This window comes from Tursiops truncatus, chromosome 21, assembly GCF_011762595.2.
Source record: "Tursiops truncatus isolate mTurTru1 chromosome 21, mTurTru1.mat.Y, whole genome shotgun sequence".
Lineage (NCBI taxonomy): Eukaryota > Metazoa > Chordata > Mammalia > Artiodactyla > Delphinidae > Tursiops > Tursiops truncatus.
The window spans coordinates 11,996,218-12,009,361 of NC_047054.1; the positions used below are offsets into that span (position 1 = coordinate 11,996,218).

A 13,144-nucleotide genomic window follows, 5' to 3' on the forward strand; every position below is an offset into this window, starting at 1 on the left:
ACTGCATTAACCCTTCATGCTGTTGGGTTCATTACACCTCCCTCCCACTTCTGTATTTTTTCTTAGTCTGCCATGGTGCTTTTTTTTTTGCGGTACACGGGCCTCTCACTGCTGTGGCCTCTCCCGTTGCGGAGCACAGGCTCCGGACACGCAGGCTCAGTGGCCATGGCTCACGGGCCCAGCCGCTCCGCTGCATGTGGGATCTTCCTGGACCGGGGCACGAACCCATGTCCCTGCATCGGCAGGCGGACTCTCAACCACTGCGCCACCAGGGAAGCCCAACTTCTGTATTTTTTAATTGCATAGTTGCTTCTGGATATTTATGCAGGTAGATTTATCAGTAGGTTTTTGATCGCTTTTTAAAATCTTTGTAACTTGCACAAGGGGGATGATTTTTAATGAGCAGGATTGCTGCTTAAAGAGTCTTCAGAGAGTCAGGTTGGAAGCATTCACAAATACACTTGGAAACGTGTGGGGTGACAGCAAGTTCTCTTACCCCGGTCGTTGACTCTGCTCTTTGGTGTCACGGGGTTTCTTTCCTCTCGGCCCGAAGGAGCCGGCAGGGTTCTCCACATCATCCCGGTTTTTACAGCTGTGCTTTCCCCTCCCAGCCTCTCCGCCAGCACGCTGTCCATGTCATCCGGGAGCAGCCTGGGCTCGCTGGCCTCCAGCCGGGGGTCTCTGAACACGTCCAGCAGAGGGTCCCTCAACTCCCTCAGCTCCAGCGAGCTCTACTACACCAGTCAGGGCGACCAGCTGGACCCGGATTATCAGTATAAACTGGACTTCCTCCTGCAGGAGAAAGGTGGCTACATTCCTTCCGGACCCATCACCACCATCCACGAACACGAAGTGGCCAAGTCCCCCAGCCAGCCTGGCCGGAGCGGTCCCTGTGTGGCAGCGGCCGCGGCCCCGGGCCGCGCCCCCGCCCTGCCCGAGGCCCCCACGTCCGTGGCGTCCCTGTCCTCCCGGTCCTCCCTTTCCTCCCTGTCCCCGCCGGGCTCTCCCTTGGTCTCAGAAGGCACGTTCCCCCTGTCTCCCCACGACGTCGTCCCTCTCCATCACTTCTCTGCTGACCTTGAGGACTGTGAATTGAGCAGCCACTTTGCAGACATTGGCCTCGGAGAAGATCAGCCGTTGCTGGACTCTGACCCGGGAGGAGCGCCCCCGTCTCTCTCAGAGGATAAGGACCTCACCGAACGCGCCAGGGCGTTGCCGCATGAAGGGCCTGCAGGTAAACGGAGACCCTTGCTCTCGCGCATCCCTCTTGACCGTTTCACGGAGAGTGACCGGAGATTACTTTTTCCACGGAAACAAAGGGTATATGTCCCCCTTCTCTTTCTGCTGCTCTTTTCTCATTTTGGCTTCATTTGGGAAAGAATGTTTATTAATAAACCTACACATTTTTTCGTGATCAAACGCAAATCCCCTTCCGTATTTGATAGATTTAATCATCGAGCATCCACTCTGTCGTGTAGAACCCCACTGTGTATGGCATCTGCCCGGGAACACATTTTGTGAACGTACTTCGTGCTTGCAAATAGGTTCTGGTTCTGAAATAGCAAGAAAGGGAAGAGGACCTTCTTTCCAAACTTGGCCTAAAACAGATGAAAACCAAGGCAATTAGCATACCAGCTAATTAGTACCAAGGTTCAGTGTTTAGGTTGCTGTGGGAATTCTATATAAATAACGATGAGTTTTGTTTCATGCCGGACTCTCCCTCTCTGCGGAAGGTTACTGGGGAGAAAGACGGTTCCCATGCGTGGTGTCACCCTGCCCTCTTGTGGCCACGGTACTAGTTGCAGCTCAAGAGAGCGCAGTGGCCAGAGTCCTTACTGCTGCACCTGTGCTCACAGAGACCCAAACAGAGGGAGAATCTAATATTTTTAATTGTTTGCCGTTGCAAGGCAGAAGGTTTTGCTATACTAGATGTGGTTGTAAGGAGAACGGGGTGGTACCTTGTTTGGCAGGTGATCGCAGTTGGGCTCCGAGGAGCTGGCCCCAAACCAAATGAGAAACAAAGTCCAGTGCTGGTCCCAGGAGGCCTGCTCAGAGCCACACAGGCCCCTGCGCGTCTACAGCGCAGGAGAACACAGGCTCTTTAGAAGGATTTTCCTGCTGTTTCCGTAAGCATATTTATTTTGTCCTTTTGGTCCTAGGAATTCTAGGTGTTAATCGATTGGCCATTTGAGATGTTTAGAGAGGTAGAGGGATCCATCTCGTTTGTGTGGTTTCAAACACTGAGGACTGAGCCACCGCCTGCCAGTGGCCTGGGGCAGAGACAGCGTAGGAGATGCTGTGTGGTTTGTGTGCTGCCCGCCTGGCAGGTGCCAACAAGTGATGTGTTGTTGGAATAATAACCGCAAAGAAAATAACACAGGAGCGCCGCTTGCCTAATGGCTCCAGCAACGCAGAAACCTGCCTTGGGGCCTCGCGCGTGGCCCGGCGCGTGCTGCCCCTGAAGCCAGTCCGGACTGCCCTCGCGTCGCAGTGGCCCCGTAGGCCGGCCGTGCTCCGGCGAGCACGTCACCCGGTCTCTCGGGCTTGTTGTTCCTCATCTGCAAAGCGGGCACGAGGCGGTATCTACCTTGTGGGGTGCTGGAAGGGTTAGCGCTCTCATAATGCCTGGGAAGCACCCAGCCGTGCCTGGTTCTCGGCACTCAGCTCACAGTAATTAATGTTAACTGTATGACACTAAGGAATACAAAAACTCTGCTAAACCCAGTTCCTGTCACAAACCACCGACATTCACGAAAGGAGGACAGAGCAAGGGAGAAAGAAGGAAGAAAGTGGAGTGGTTTTATGCCACTCTTCTGTGCTTTGGACCTGAAGGATCTTACAGTTCTTGAGCATTTCAAAGCTGTTTTTGCTCTTCATGTACTTGGAGTGTTCTCTAGTGACCACCTGTCCGCATTCAGTCAGTTTGGAGGGGCCAGTAAATGAGGCTGCGTGCTGGTGAAGCACGAGATGAGGGAGAGGACCTCCCGGGGTCTGCCCCGCCTGGCTGTCCTGAGGCACCGACGTCCCTGCGCTTCCCGCAGTGTCCGACGCCTCGCTCCCTACCCTTGATCTGCTCCCGTGTCTGTCTGAGGGGTCTGTGCCTGCAGAATGGTATCTCCAGAGCGTCTATGAAACAACGTTTAACTTTTTAAATGCACGTTAGTTAGAAAACTGCTGTTAAAAAGTCACACTAGGGGAAAATATATCCAAGAGCTTTGTTTGCAAGTAATATTCAGTTTCACATGTGAAAACAACCGAAAACATATATTTAACCCTAAAGACTAATTCTCTCCAGGTCAGGTCAGCGACACTCGGTCCATGGGGGGATGTCTGACCTTGGCATGGGGGCAGGTGGCTCGTGATAGTGACTCTGGTCACCTGTCAGTGCTCTGGACTCTTGTTCAGCTAAAGTTGAGTTCCTTTTATATACATTTGACTGTCCAGCACCAGTCCCTGCTGGATGGCAGAAATCAAGTTGGAATAACTCCGAAGTCCTTCCGCAGTCAGTCTCTGTCATTGTCAAAGTCAATTTCAGGCTGCTGTGGTTATTCCTGGGAGTAATCAATAAATCACGTCATCACCTTCACCCCTCACAGAGGGGTGGGCAGAGAGAAGACACTTCATCATCGGGGAAAAAGCATTCCCACGGCCAGAAATAAAAGGGAAAATGCAGCAATCAATCCTGTAATCTGAAGCCTTAAAATTTAAACATCTTCACAAGATGTAAAGTCGTGACTCAGAAGGGGGGCGAAATGCATACCAATATTGATCCCGATCGCCTGCCTGGGGATGAAAGAACGCCATGGGCTTGCAGCTTATTACACAGGAACACAGCTTTAAACGAGGCTCCCTGCTCTCTGCAGGTTGCCGGGGTATGAATATGAGTCAGAGATCAAAAGTTAAGTGGTGGTTGGTGAAGATTCAGTAGCACGAAGTTTTTAATGGTATTGGCCGGTGAGGAATTCTGTAAGTCAAAGACTGTCTCTCTAATTTCTATTAGAGCAGCAGCTCAGGAGAGGGAGGCCGGAGAGAAGGGGCGAGCAAAAGAGGCGGAAACCTTTCTCTCCATTGAGCGCTAGAAGCTCTCTCATAGAAACGTCTATGACAGCTTCTTACCCGCGACTGTGTTCTCCGCAGCGCGTACCGAGAAGGGGGAGGCAAGGGGCCCGGGAGAAAGTGTGCAATTGATCCCTTCCCTTAAAATATCCAGGACAGAGGAACAGCCGATTCTTTCTCAAATAACTGGCATCCCAGGAACCTTATAAGTCGCAGTGCCTGGACTCCTTCACTTCTGTTGATTTGAATAGTAGCATCCTTGATTCTCAGGTCGAAAGTTCGTTTTGGATTTCTCAGAACCAAACCATGTGTGCATTTTGTACTTAACTTTTTCTAATTAGTGCTGTCACTCTCCCCTCCCTAGATGTGGAAAAGTCATTACCAAAAAGAAGAGGAATCCACTTGCTTGGGGAGAAAACCACTTGCGTGTCGGCTGCGGTCTCGGATGAGTCCGTGGCCGGGGACAGCGGGGTCTACGAAGCTTTCGTGAAACAGTAAGGACCCAGCGCGGTGCCCTCTCCAAGCAGCCGGGTGCGGGGTGACAGACCGCGAGCGCGCTGCCCTTATTCCACTCTCTGCAGGGGAAAGGGCTGTAGGCATTAAAGAAGTGGCAGGCTGAAAATTCCAGGGATACCAGAACATCCCATCAGCAGGGAAAGGAGGAACAGGCTGATATGCTCAAAGGCAGCCGAGCCTCTTAGAGACGTAAACTCGTTTTTAATGAGAGCGTTGCAGGGCTTGCCCAGTGCCTGTTTGGCGCGTCGTGAAGCGTTTCGTGTATGCAGATTTCGGAAAGCTTGGTGTATCTGGGGTACCATACACCCCGGGGAGGCTCTGGAAGCCCAGGCACCAGAAAGTCGCTCCCCTCAAGGCCCCGACGCAGACTCCTCTTGACAAGGTGAAGCAAGACTTTTACAAGTGAGCTTGCACTGGGGTCAGGTCCACTGGCTAGTAGAGGAGTGCTGTGTTTTGTTTTGTTTTGTTTTGCTTTTAGCTATGCCGTGTGGCTTGCACAGTCTTAGTCCCCTGCCCAGGAATGGAACCCGTGCCCCCTGCTTTGGGAGTGCAGAGTCCTAACCACTGGACCACTAGTGAAGTCCTGAGGAATTCTGTTAGTTCAGGTTTCCATTCAGAGTCAGTCAGTGGCAGACAGCAACCATAGCTCTGCACGTTTCCGTTCACGAACGTTCACCTGCACCTGCTGTTTCCCTGCCCCCAGGCCCAGTGAAGTCGAAGATGTCCTGTACAGTGAGGAGGACGTCGCTGTCACGGAGACGGCCCAGGTGCAGATCGGACTCAGGTGCGGATGTGCGCAGGAAGGGGCACGTCTCGCCTCCGTGCGGTGACAAGTGGCCCATACTCTTCCTTATCTCATCAGCTTCTCTTTTGACAGATATGATGCAAAAAGGTCAAGTTTCATGGTGATTGTAGCACAACTCCGAAATCTTCATGCCTTCCTGATACCTCACACTTCAAAAGTGTAAGTAGAATCAGTGGAGGACAAATCAAAGAACTTGAGATTGTCCATAGGAGAATTTTCCATCGTAATGTAGCAATTCATCCAAGCGAAGATGTGGGAAAGACATAGCAGGGCCGACTGTGTCTTAATCGGCACTAGATAAAGGCGAAGAGGGGGTGATACGGGCCGATCCCCTCCTTTGGTTTTATGAACCATGCAGGGAGGAGGGAGGGCATGTGGGGGAGTGGCTTGATCACCCCAGAGAGCCCGCTTCCCAGCACTGAGGTTAGGGATCCCTGTCAGTAGTGTTCAGGGAGGACCGGCTGGTGATACCTTCCGTGACTTCCCCCTCCTGATAAGTATGCTGAGATCTCGGAGCACACCGTGGACAGCCTTTTAATCTTCGAGTGGCCTGTCAGGGAAAGGACAGATCTGCCAGGGATCGAATGTGTGAACAGGGAGAGCCAACCCGCAAGTCCAGGCAAAACTACGGAATCCCCCAAGAACACGGACTTGCACGAAGCCCCTGATGTCGGGATGGGGCTGCCGGCAAACGTCCCGCCCCTGCCAGAGCAGGGCGCACGCAGGATGTCACAGGTGGCCTCCAGAGTGCGAGGCCAGGCCTCTGCTCCTGGCTGCCCTGCCTGACCCTTCCTGAGAGCATGGCAACGTGCTCTTAAACCCGTAACGAAAGCCTTGGCCTAAATATGGACACTGCTCAAGACGACAACTAGCATGAAATATCCTCGAGCCGTTCTTTCTTTCTCCTAACGTCAAACCTTTTTTTTTTTGATTATTAATGACGACAAGCAGAGTTGATGCGTCAGCGGGTTGGCGGTGGCCACAGGGTCTCTGTGAGTGACCCCCAACCCCCTCCCCAGCAGCAGAACGAGAGGAAAAGCACCCCAACTTTCCTTCCCCTATGCCTTTGGTTCCTAACCCTGTAAAGTCTCACTTTCTTCACTCGGAACCATTTGAGGATGGTGTAAGTGGTTAGGCCACCGGGACAAGGTGAACTGAGTCTGGAGAAACAGAACATCCCGTCCCTCCCGCCCGCCTCTCTAAAATACCTCCCTTTGCTGCTTTTTCATGAAGGCAGGGAAAGAAGGTTTCTTCTGCTGCATCTCCAGCCTTAACGACTGTGGCCCAGGGTCCACTAGGTTTTTAATGCTGAATCTCCATAATCAGTGTTGATACAAACTACGGAAATAATGTGGCCTTCCTCCGTTCTTCATGTGAATTTACAGTTTTTATAATTGGAGAAAGATGCTCTTCAGAATATGAATTAGAAAGCCTGGAAATGGGGGAGTGGGGAGGGATTTAATGGGTGTTCTCTTTCTGGTATTTAAAAGAAGATACCTCATGCTGTTTCCAGGAATTGTCAATCCTCTTGTAATGCGTGCTCAGAAAACTCACTTTTAAAGTAGTATTACTACCAAATGTAAAATAGATAGCTAGTGGGAAGCAGCCACATAGCACAGGGAGATCAGCTCGGTGCTTTGTGACCACCTAGAGGGGTGGGATAGGGAGGGTGGGAGGGAGACGCAAGAGGGAGGAGATATGGGGATGTATGTATACGTATAGCTGATTCACTTTGTTATAAAGCAGAAACTAACACACCATTGTAAAGCAATTATACTCCAATAAAGATGTTAAAAAAGAGAGTAAAAAAATAAATAAAGTAGTATTAGAAGTTATTGTTTATCTCTGACTCTTCCTCAAAATATGACAAAGCATAAAATGGTTTGTCATATCTGAGACTTCTGAGATGCTAGGCAGTGCTTTTTTGAACTTTTAAAATTCATCTGTTCTAAATTTTCTTAGCAATGTGCTACTAGCGTTTCTTTTCCTCTAGTAGGATAACGTGTTCCATTCCTGGGGAATGACCGTCAGCAGTTCTTGTTTAATACGCAGGATGAGTATTCTTTGGGACACAGTCACCCGTGTCTACTTGGTGTGTTCCTGCTTTCCCAGGTTCAGGTGGCAGTCACTGTGGAATGGTCAGGACACGGGCAGGTGGGACGTAAATCCGTCTGCCCCGTGGTCTTCGTTCCTCTCACTTCCCTACCACGTGCCTTTGCTGCAGCCCCGGGGCGGGCGGCAGGCTCGGCCTTGCATGATCGGAGCACCGGCGGGTTAAGAACAGAGCCTCCGTGCCCCTGAGCATGACGACCATGGTGGCAGCAGAGCTTTGGGTTGAGACGAAGTCCGTGTCCCTGTGCTTCTCTCCCAGGCAGATACTTTCAAACACCAGCTGTGAATCCAATATAATTGAACCAGTGAAATCCATTTCATCCTTGTTCTTTGCAGATACTTCAGAGTTGCTCTGCTTCCCTCCTCAACTGATGTCAGCTGTCTGTTTCGAACGAAAGTCCATCCAGCCGCGGAGTCCCTGTTATTTGGTGATGTGTTCAGAGTGGCCATCTCCCAGACAGCCCTGCAGCAGAAGACGCTGAGGGTGGATCTGTGCTCTGTCAGTCAACACCAAAGGGAAGAGTGCCTGGTAGGACTTTTCATCATCTCCATCATCAGATAACACTATCGGATATTCTGAGAATAATTTTCTAGTTGTTGTTTTGCCAGCCTCCATACTTCTACCGATCTGCCCAATGCCTCAGACACACCCAACAGTGGCTTCATTTTTTATCTGAAGTAGTGATTTCTGGTTTCCATTCTCTTATTCCAGACCTTTCAAATTTGCTTAGAAATTATGATTCTCTGTAAAATCTACTTTTTATTTCTAACCTTTAGATAAAGAAGAGCTTTGGCCTCTGTTATGACCATCACTGTGGAGTATGCTTATTATTCCCAATACGAGTCTGGTGCTGGGTGTTTTGTAATACATTATCTCATTTAATCCTCTTGACAGTCTTATGAAAAGGGTATGATGACCCCTATTTTCAGATGAAGGACTGCTTAGAGAAGTAATGCATCCAGGGTCACACAGCTCATCAATGATGGATAGATATCAAAGGGACATCCCACACCTAATTGACTGCTACAGATTTAAGCAGGACACTGAGTATAGTTCCTTCATTCAGCTCGTTCTCCCAGCCATGGTGTTAGAGCTTCTAGGAAGTCTTAAGTGTTACTGTTTAGAGCAATAGCATATTTAAAGACTAATGCAGAAGACTTCACACATAACTAATAGCAAGTTTAACACATCATTGCGCACAGTGACCAGAGCAGCATTACATAAGGTGTTCAAACAGGTGTCTAGAGGTGTGCCCAGGTGTTCAAGAAACACTGCAGTCTCCAGTTGAAACCCGTGTAGTCCTAGGGTCAACCGTAATCCCGATCTAAAATCCAACCCTGGGGTTCTTTTGTGGTCCACTTATACACAGATTTTTTTTTTTCCACTAAATTCACACTATAGTACTACATGATCCGTGGTTGGTTGAATCTGGGGATGTGGCACCTGACACGTGGAGGGCCAACTGTAAAGGCAGACGTGGATTTTCGACTGCAGGATCGGGGGTGTTGTTGCCGTCCCTAACCCCACACTGTTCGAGGATCAGCTATATTTCTTATTTACTCACACCGGAAAATATAAGACATTGCCAGGTTTTTAAAAAAATCCACCAGTGCTATATATCATGAGTATTGCTTTTTTTTTTTTAACTTGTCCAGTAATCTTAATTATATCAGAGAGAGCAAATATGAATTGAAACATTTTATTTTCTCTTGTTTTTTCTTTTTTTCCTTTCATTTCACATAGGCGGGAACTCAGATCAGCCTGGCAGATTTACCCTTTTCCAATGAGATTTTCACTCTGTGGTATAACTTGCTTCCTTCAAAGCAAATGCCGTGCAAAAAGAACGAAGATGAAACTGAGGATTCAGTATTTCAACCAAGCCAGCCACTAGTCGATTCTATAGACTTGGTGAGTCAGAGTTGGAGAAACACATCTCATTAAGACCTTTAGATCTGCAGCCCATCTGAAATTAATCTTTGTGCAAGGTTTGAGGTAGGGGTCAAGATTGTTGTTTACCCATATGATAGCCAGTTGACCCAGGATTGTTTGTTGAAAATACTTCCTTTCCTAGCTGCACTGCAGTGTCACTTTTGTCATAAGTCAGATATCCTCTGTGTGTATAGTCTGTTCCTGAACTTTCTATTCTGTTCCGTTGACTTAGTCATCTATCTCTGTAGACAGTACAGTCATCTATCTCTGTAGACAGTACTATGCTTTTTCAAAGTGAAGGCTTTCAATAATTCATCATTCAGAATGGTTTTTCTGAGGCTGTTTACAGATAATTGCTATCAGATTAAGGAAGTTTCCTTCTCTTTCCAGTTTGCTAAGAGCTTTATTATGCATGGATATTGAATTTTATCAAGCATTTTTACTGTATCTCTTAAGAAGATTATGTGGTTATCTTCTTAACATTATTCTGTTAATGTAGTGGATTATACACTGATTGACTTTTTTTTTTTTTTTTTTTTTTTACACTGATTGACTTTTGAATGTTAAATTGCCCTTGGATTCCTGGAATAAAACAGACTTCATTGTGGTGTATTTTATATGAATTTTTATACATATTCAATCATAGAGAATATTGAGATTTGCATGTGTTCCGTTTTAGTAAAAGTTCCATGTGCTCTTGAAAAGTGTGTATTTTCTGCAGGTCAAGTTTGTTAATTTTACTTTTCAAATCTTCTGCATTTACTGATTTTTCAATTTGCTTATTTTATCAGTTATTAAGAGGTATAATAAAATCTCCAATTTGTGATTATAAATGTCTCTTTCTCCTTTTAGTTCTGTTAATCTTTGCTTTATGTATTTTGTATCCAGGCTATTAGGTGAATATAAATTTAGCATTATGTTGTATCTTTCTGTTCAACTGACCTTTTTATCATTATAAATTATCCCTCTTTATCGCTAATAACACTTTTTGTCTGGTATCAGTAAGGCTGTATCAGTTCTTTTTGGCTAGCATTTGCATGGTTCACCTTTTATTATTCTTTTACTTTCAACCTTTCTGAGTTCTTATATTTAAAGTGTTTCACCTGTAAGCAGTACATAGTTGGTTTTGGTTTCTTATCCAGTTTTTAAATCTTCATCTTTTAATTGAAATATTTCATTTATTTACACTTAATGCTATTAGTGATATATTTGGCTTTGAACCTGTCATCTTACTCTTTGTTTTCTTTTAGTCCTATCTCTGTTTCTTTTTTTCCTTCTTTTGGATTAATCAAGTTTTTTAAAATTTTGGTTTTTCTTCTCCTAGACCATTAGTATTACAGTCTTTTCTTTTTTGCTGTTACCCTGATGATTACATCATGCATCCTTGACTTAGAAACTGTGTTAAATTAATGCTTTTGCTTTTTTTCAGACAGTGCAAAGATTTTTTTTAATTGAAATATATTTTAATTAATGTATTTTTAATTGACATATATACACTAATATGTATAAAATGGATAACTAATAAGAACCTGTATAAAACAATAAATAAAATAAAATTCAAAAATTCCAAATTAAAAAAAAAGCAGCTGTTGGATTGCCTAAGGTAAAACTCATGGATGTATAATATTCTCTCCTGTAAGATTACTTACAAGAGTAATAGTGCTAGGGAAAATAGGTAGATGCAATGAAAAACAAATTAGGACTCAAAGTGAAACGTGTAAAAATTTAAACAGACTGATATTTTAAAATTTCTATATAATAAGGCTTCATTGACGTGTGTGTGTGTGTGTGTGTGTGTGTGTGTGTGTTTAACAAGCAACACTGCCCAGTTGGTCCAACAGTGTGGAAGAATTGACACTGATATGCCATCAAACAAACACCTTTCTCAAGACATCTTCATTTGCTCCATCCCTAAAAAAAAAAGAAAAGAAAAGAAATACATTATTATTATTTTTTTTTGATGTGCAAAGATTTTTAAAGACTTAACTCCATGATTCCCTTTCCTCCTTGTGTGCAATTATTGGTCATATATTTTAGTTACATTTATTCTAAATCCCACAAGACATTATTATTATTGTTTTATTGACAATCAGTATTTATTTAGATTTTCCTATATCTTTACCCTTTCTGATGTATTCTTTTCCTTTCTGCATTATTGTGCTTCCAGTTTGGGTCATTTTCCTTATGCCTGGAGAATTTTCTTTAGTATTTCTTTTAGTACAGGTCTATCGGCATCTTTGTTTTGATTTCATTTGTGAAGGACTTTTTTTCCTGCGTATTCAGAATTCTAAGTGAATAATTAGTTCTCTGAACACATTAAAAATAACATGTCATCTGGTTTCCACTGATTCTGTTCAGCTGATGGAGGAGTCTAATTGTTGATCCTTAAAAGGTATTACATCTTTTTTCTTTCACTGTTTGTAAAATTTCCTCTTTTTCTTTGATTTTCAGCAATTTCACTCTGATGTGCTCATGTGTTTTTCTTTGTGTTTATCCTAGGGAAATTCTCCATTGTTTCATCAGTTTTCTTGAACATATTAATTCTGACTTTTTAATTCCTTTTCTAAATAACTGTAGTGTATGGACCACCTGTGGGTCTGCTTCTTTTGCTTCTTATTTCTCTTGGCTTTCAGCCATTGGGCCCTGTTTCCAGTGGAATGCTGGATATTATGTATGGATTGTAGAGGATCTGGCTGATAGCTTCCTCCAGAGAGGATTTAATATTCTTCTGGAAGGCAGATGACAATATGGGCAGATCACCTGGATCATTTGAGGGACCTGAATTCCAATTTTTCTCTCCCTAGGACCATGAGGCAACTGAGGTATCTGCTTACTGTTTAGCCTCCTAGCAGCTGGTTTTGCTTTCTCAGCTTCTTGCTCTGCACGTATGTAGCTTAGGAAGAGCAAATGTCCCAAAAGGAATATTGTGCAGAACATTGGGCTCACTTCACAGTTCATTTTCTCTGGCCCTTTGAATGCTGGCTACCTTGTCGCCAACTCAGTTTTCATCTCTGCATCCTCCCATCACTGTCACAGCCCTGGGCAGCCACAGTCTGTCAGCCTGTGTGCCTCACCGCTGGAACTGAGACATGCCCCCCAGGGGAGAAGAGTGGCAGTGATGGTCCCTTCACCTCCTTGCGTTCCCCTTTGCCCTGGGATCTTGGTCCTCGAGTGCTAATTGCCTTTGTTGCTCTCCATTGCTTTAAAACAGCTGGAATTTTTTGTGTGTTTGTATTTTGCTTTTTATTTTACTTTATTCAGCCTTCATATTTATTCTCAGCAGGAGAATTGGGTCTCATACCTCTTCTTTTTCACAACTAGAAGCATAAGTCCCCATCCGATAAGTTTTTCAATCATTTCTTGAAGTATATGGTGTCCATTGCCCTGTGTTTTACCTTCTCCAGGATGCAGTGTCAGCCTTACTTGCAAGAACATCAGCTGAGCTGTTGGCTGTGGAACAAGAATTAGCACAAGAAGAAGAAGAACCAGAGCAGGAGGAAGAGCAAAGGGGTCCAGATGGAGATTGGTAAAACAGCGATTTCCTTTTGCTACCGGGATCGCAAAGAGGATGTGTTTAGATTCTCAGAAGAAACTTTCAGGGAAACCTTTATAGGTTTAGATCTTATTCTGGAATTAATGGAAAGTAGCGCAGCTTCAGGGGGCTGCCCCTAGGGAAAGTCTTTCCTTGGTCATTAGAGACTTGAAAGGGGTAGTGGCGAGTTTGC

General features: G+C 45.5%; 1 protein-coding gene across 2 annotated transcripts in view; it reads left to right on the forward strand.

The window, feature by feature from the left end:
* Positions 1-13,144, forward strand: part of WWC2 (WW and C2 domain containing 2) — a 166,150-nt gene that overhangs the window by 134,451 nt on the left and 18,555 nt on the right. For both annotated transcript variants that reach the window (XM_019921372.3, XM_019921373.3), the window contains 7 exons: positions 612-1,234; positions 4,421-4,550; positions 5,276-5,356; positions 5,450-5,536; positions 7,826-8,018; positions 9,234-9,398; positions 12,824-12,945. In XM_019921372.3, the coding sequence (XP_019776931.1) occupies positions 612-1,234; positions 4,421-4,550; positions 5,276-5,356; positions 5,450-5,536; positions 7,826-8,018; positions 9,234-9,398; positions 12,824-12,945 (1,401 nt within the window). The remainder of the gene's footprint in view (positions 1-611; positions 1,235-4,420; positions 4,551-5,275; positions 5,357-5,449; positions 5,537-7,825; positions 8,019-9,233; positions 9,399-12,823; positions 12,946-13,144) is intronic.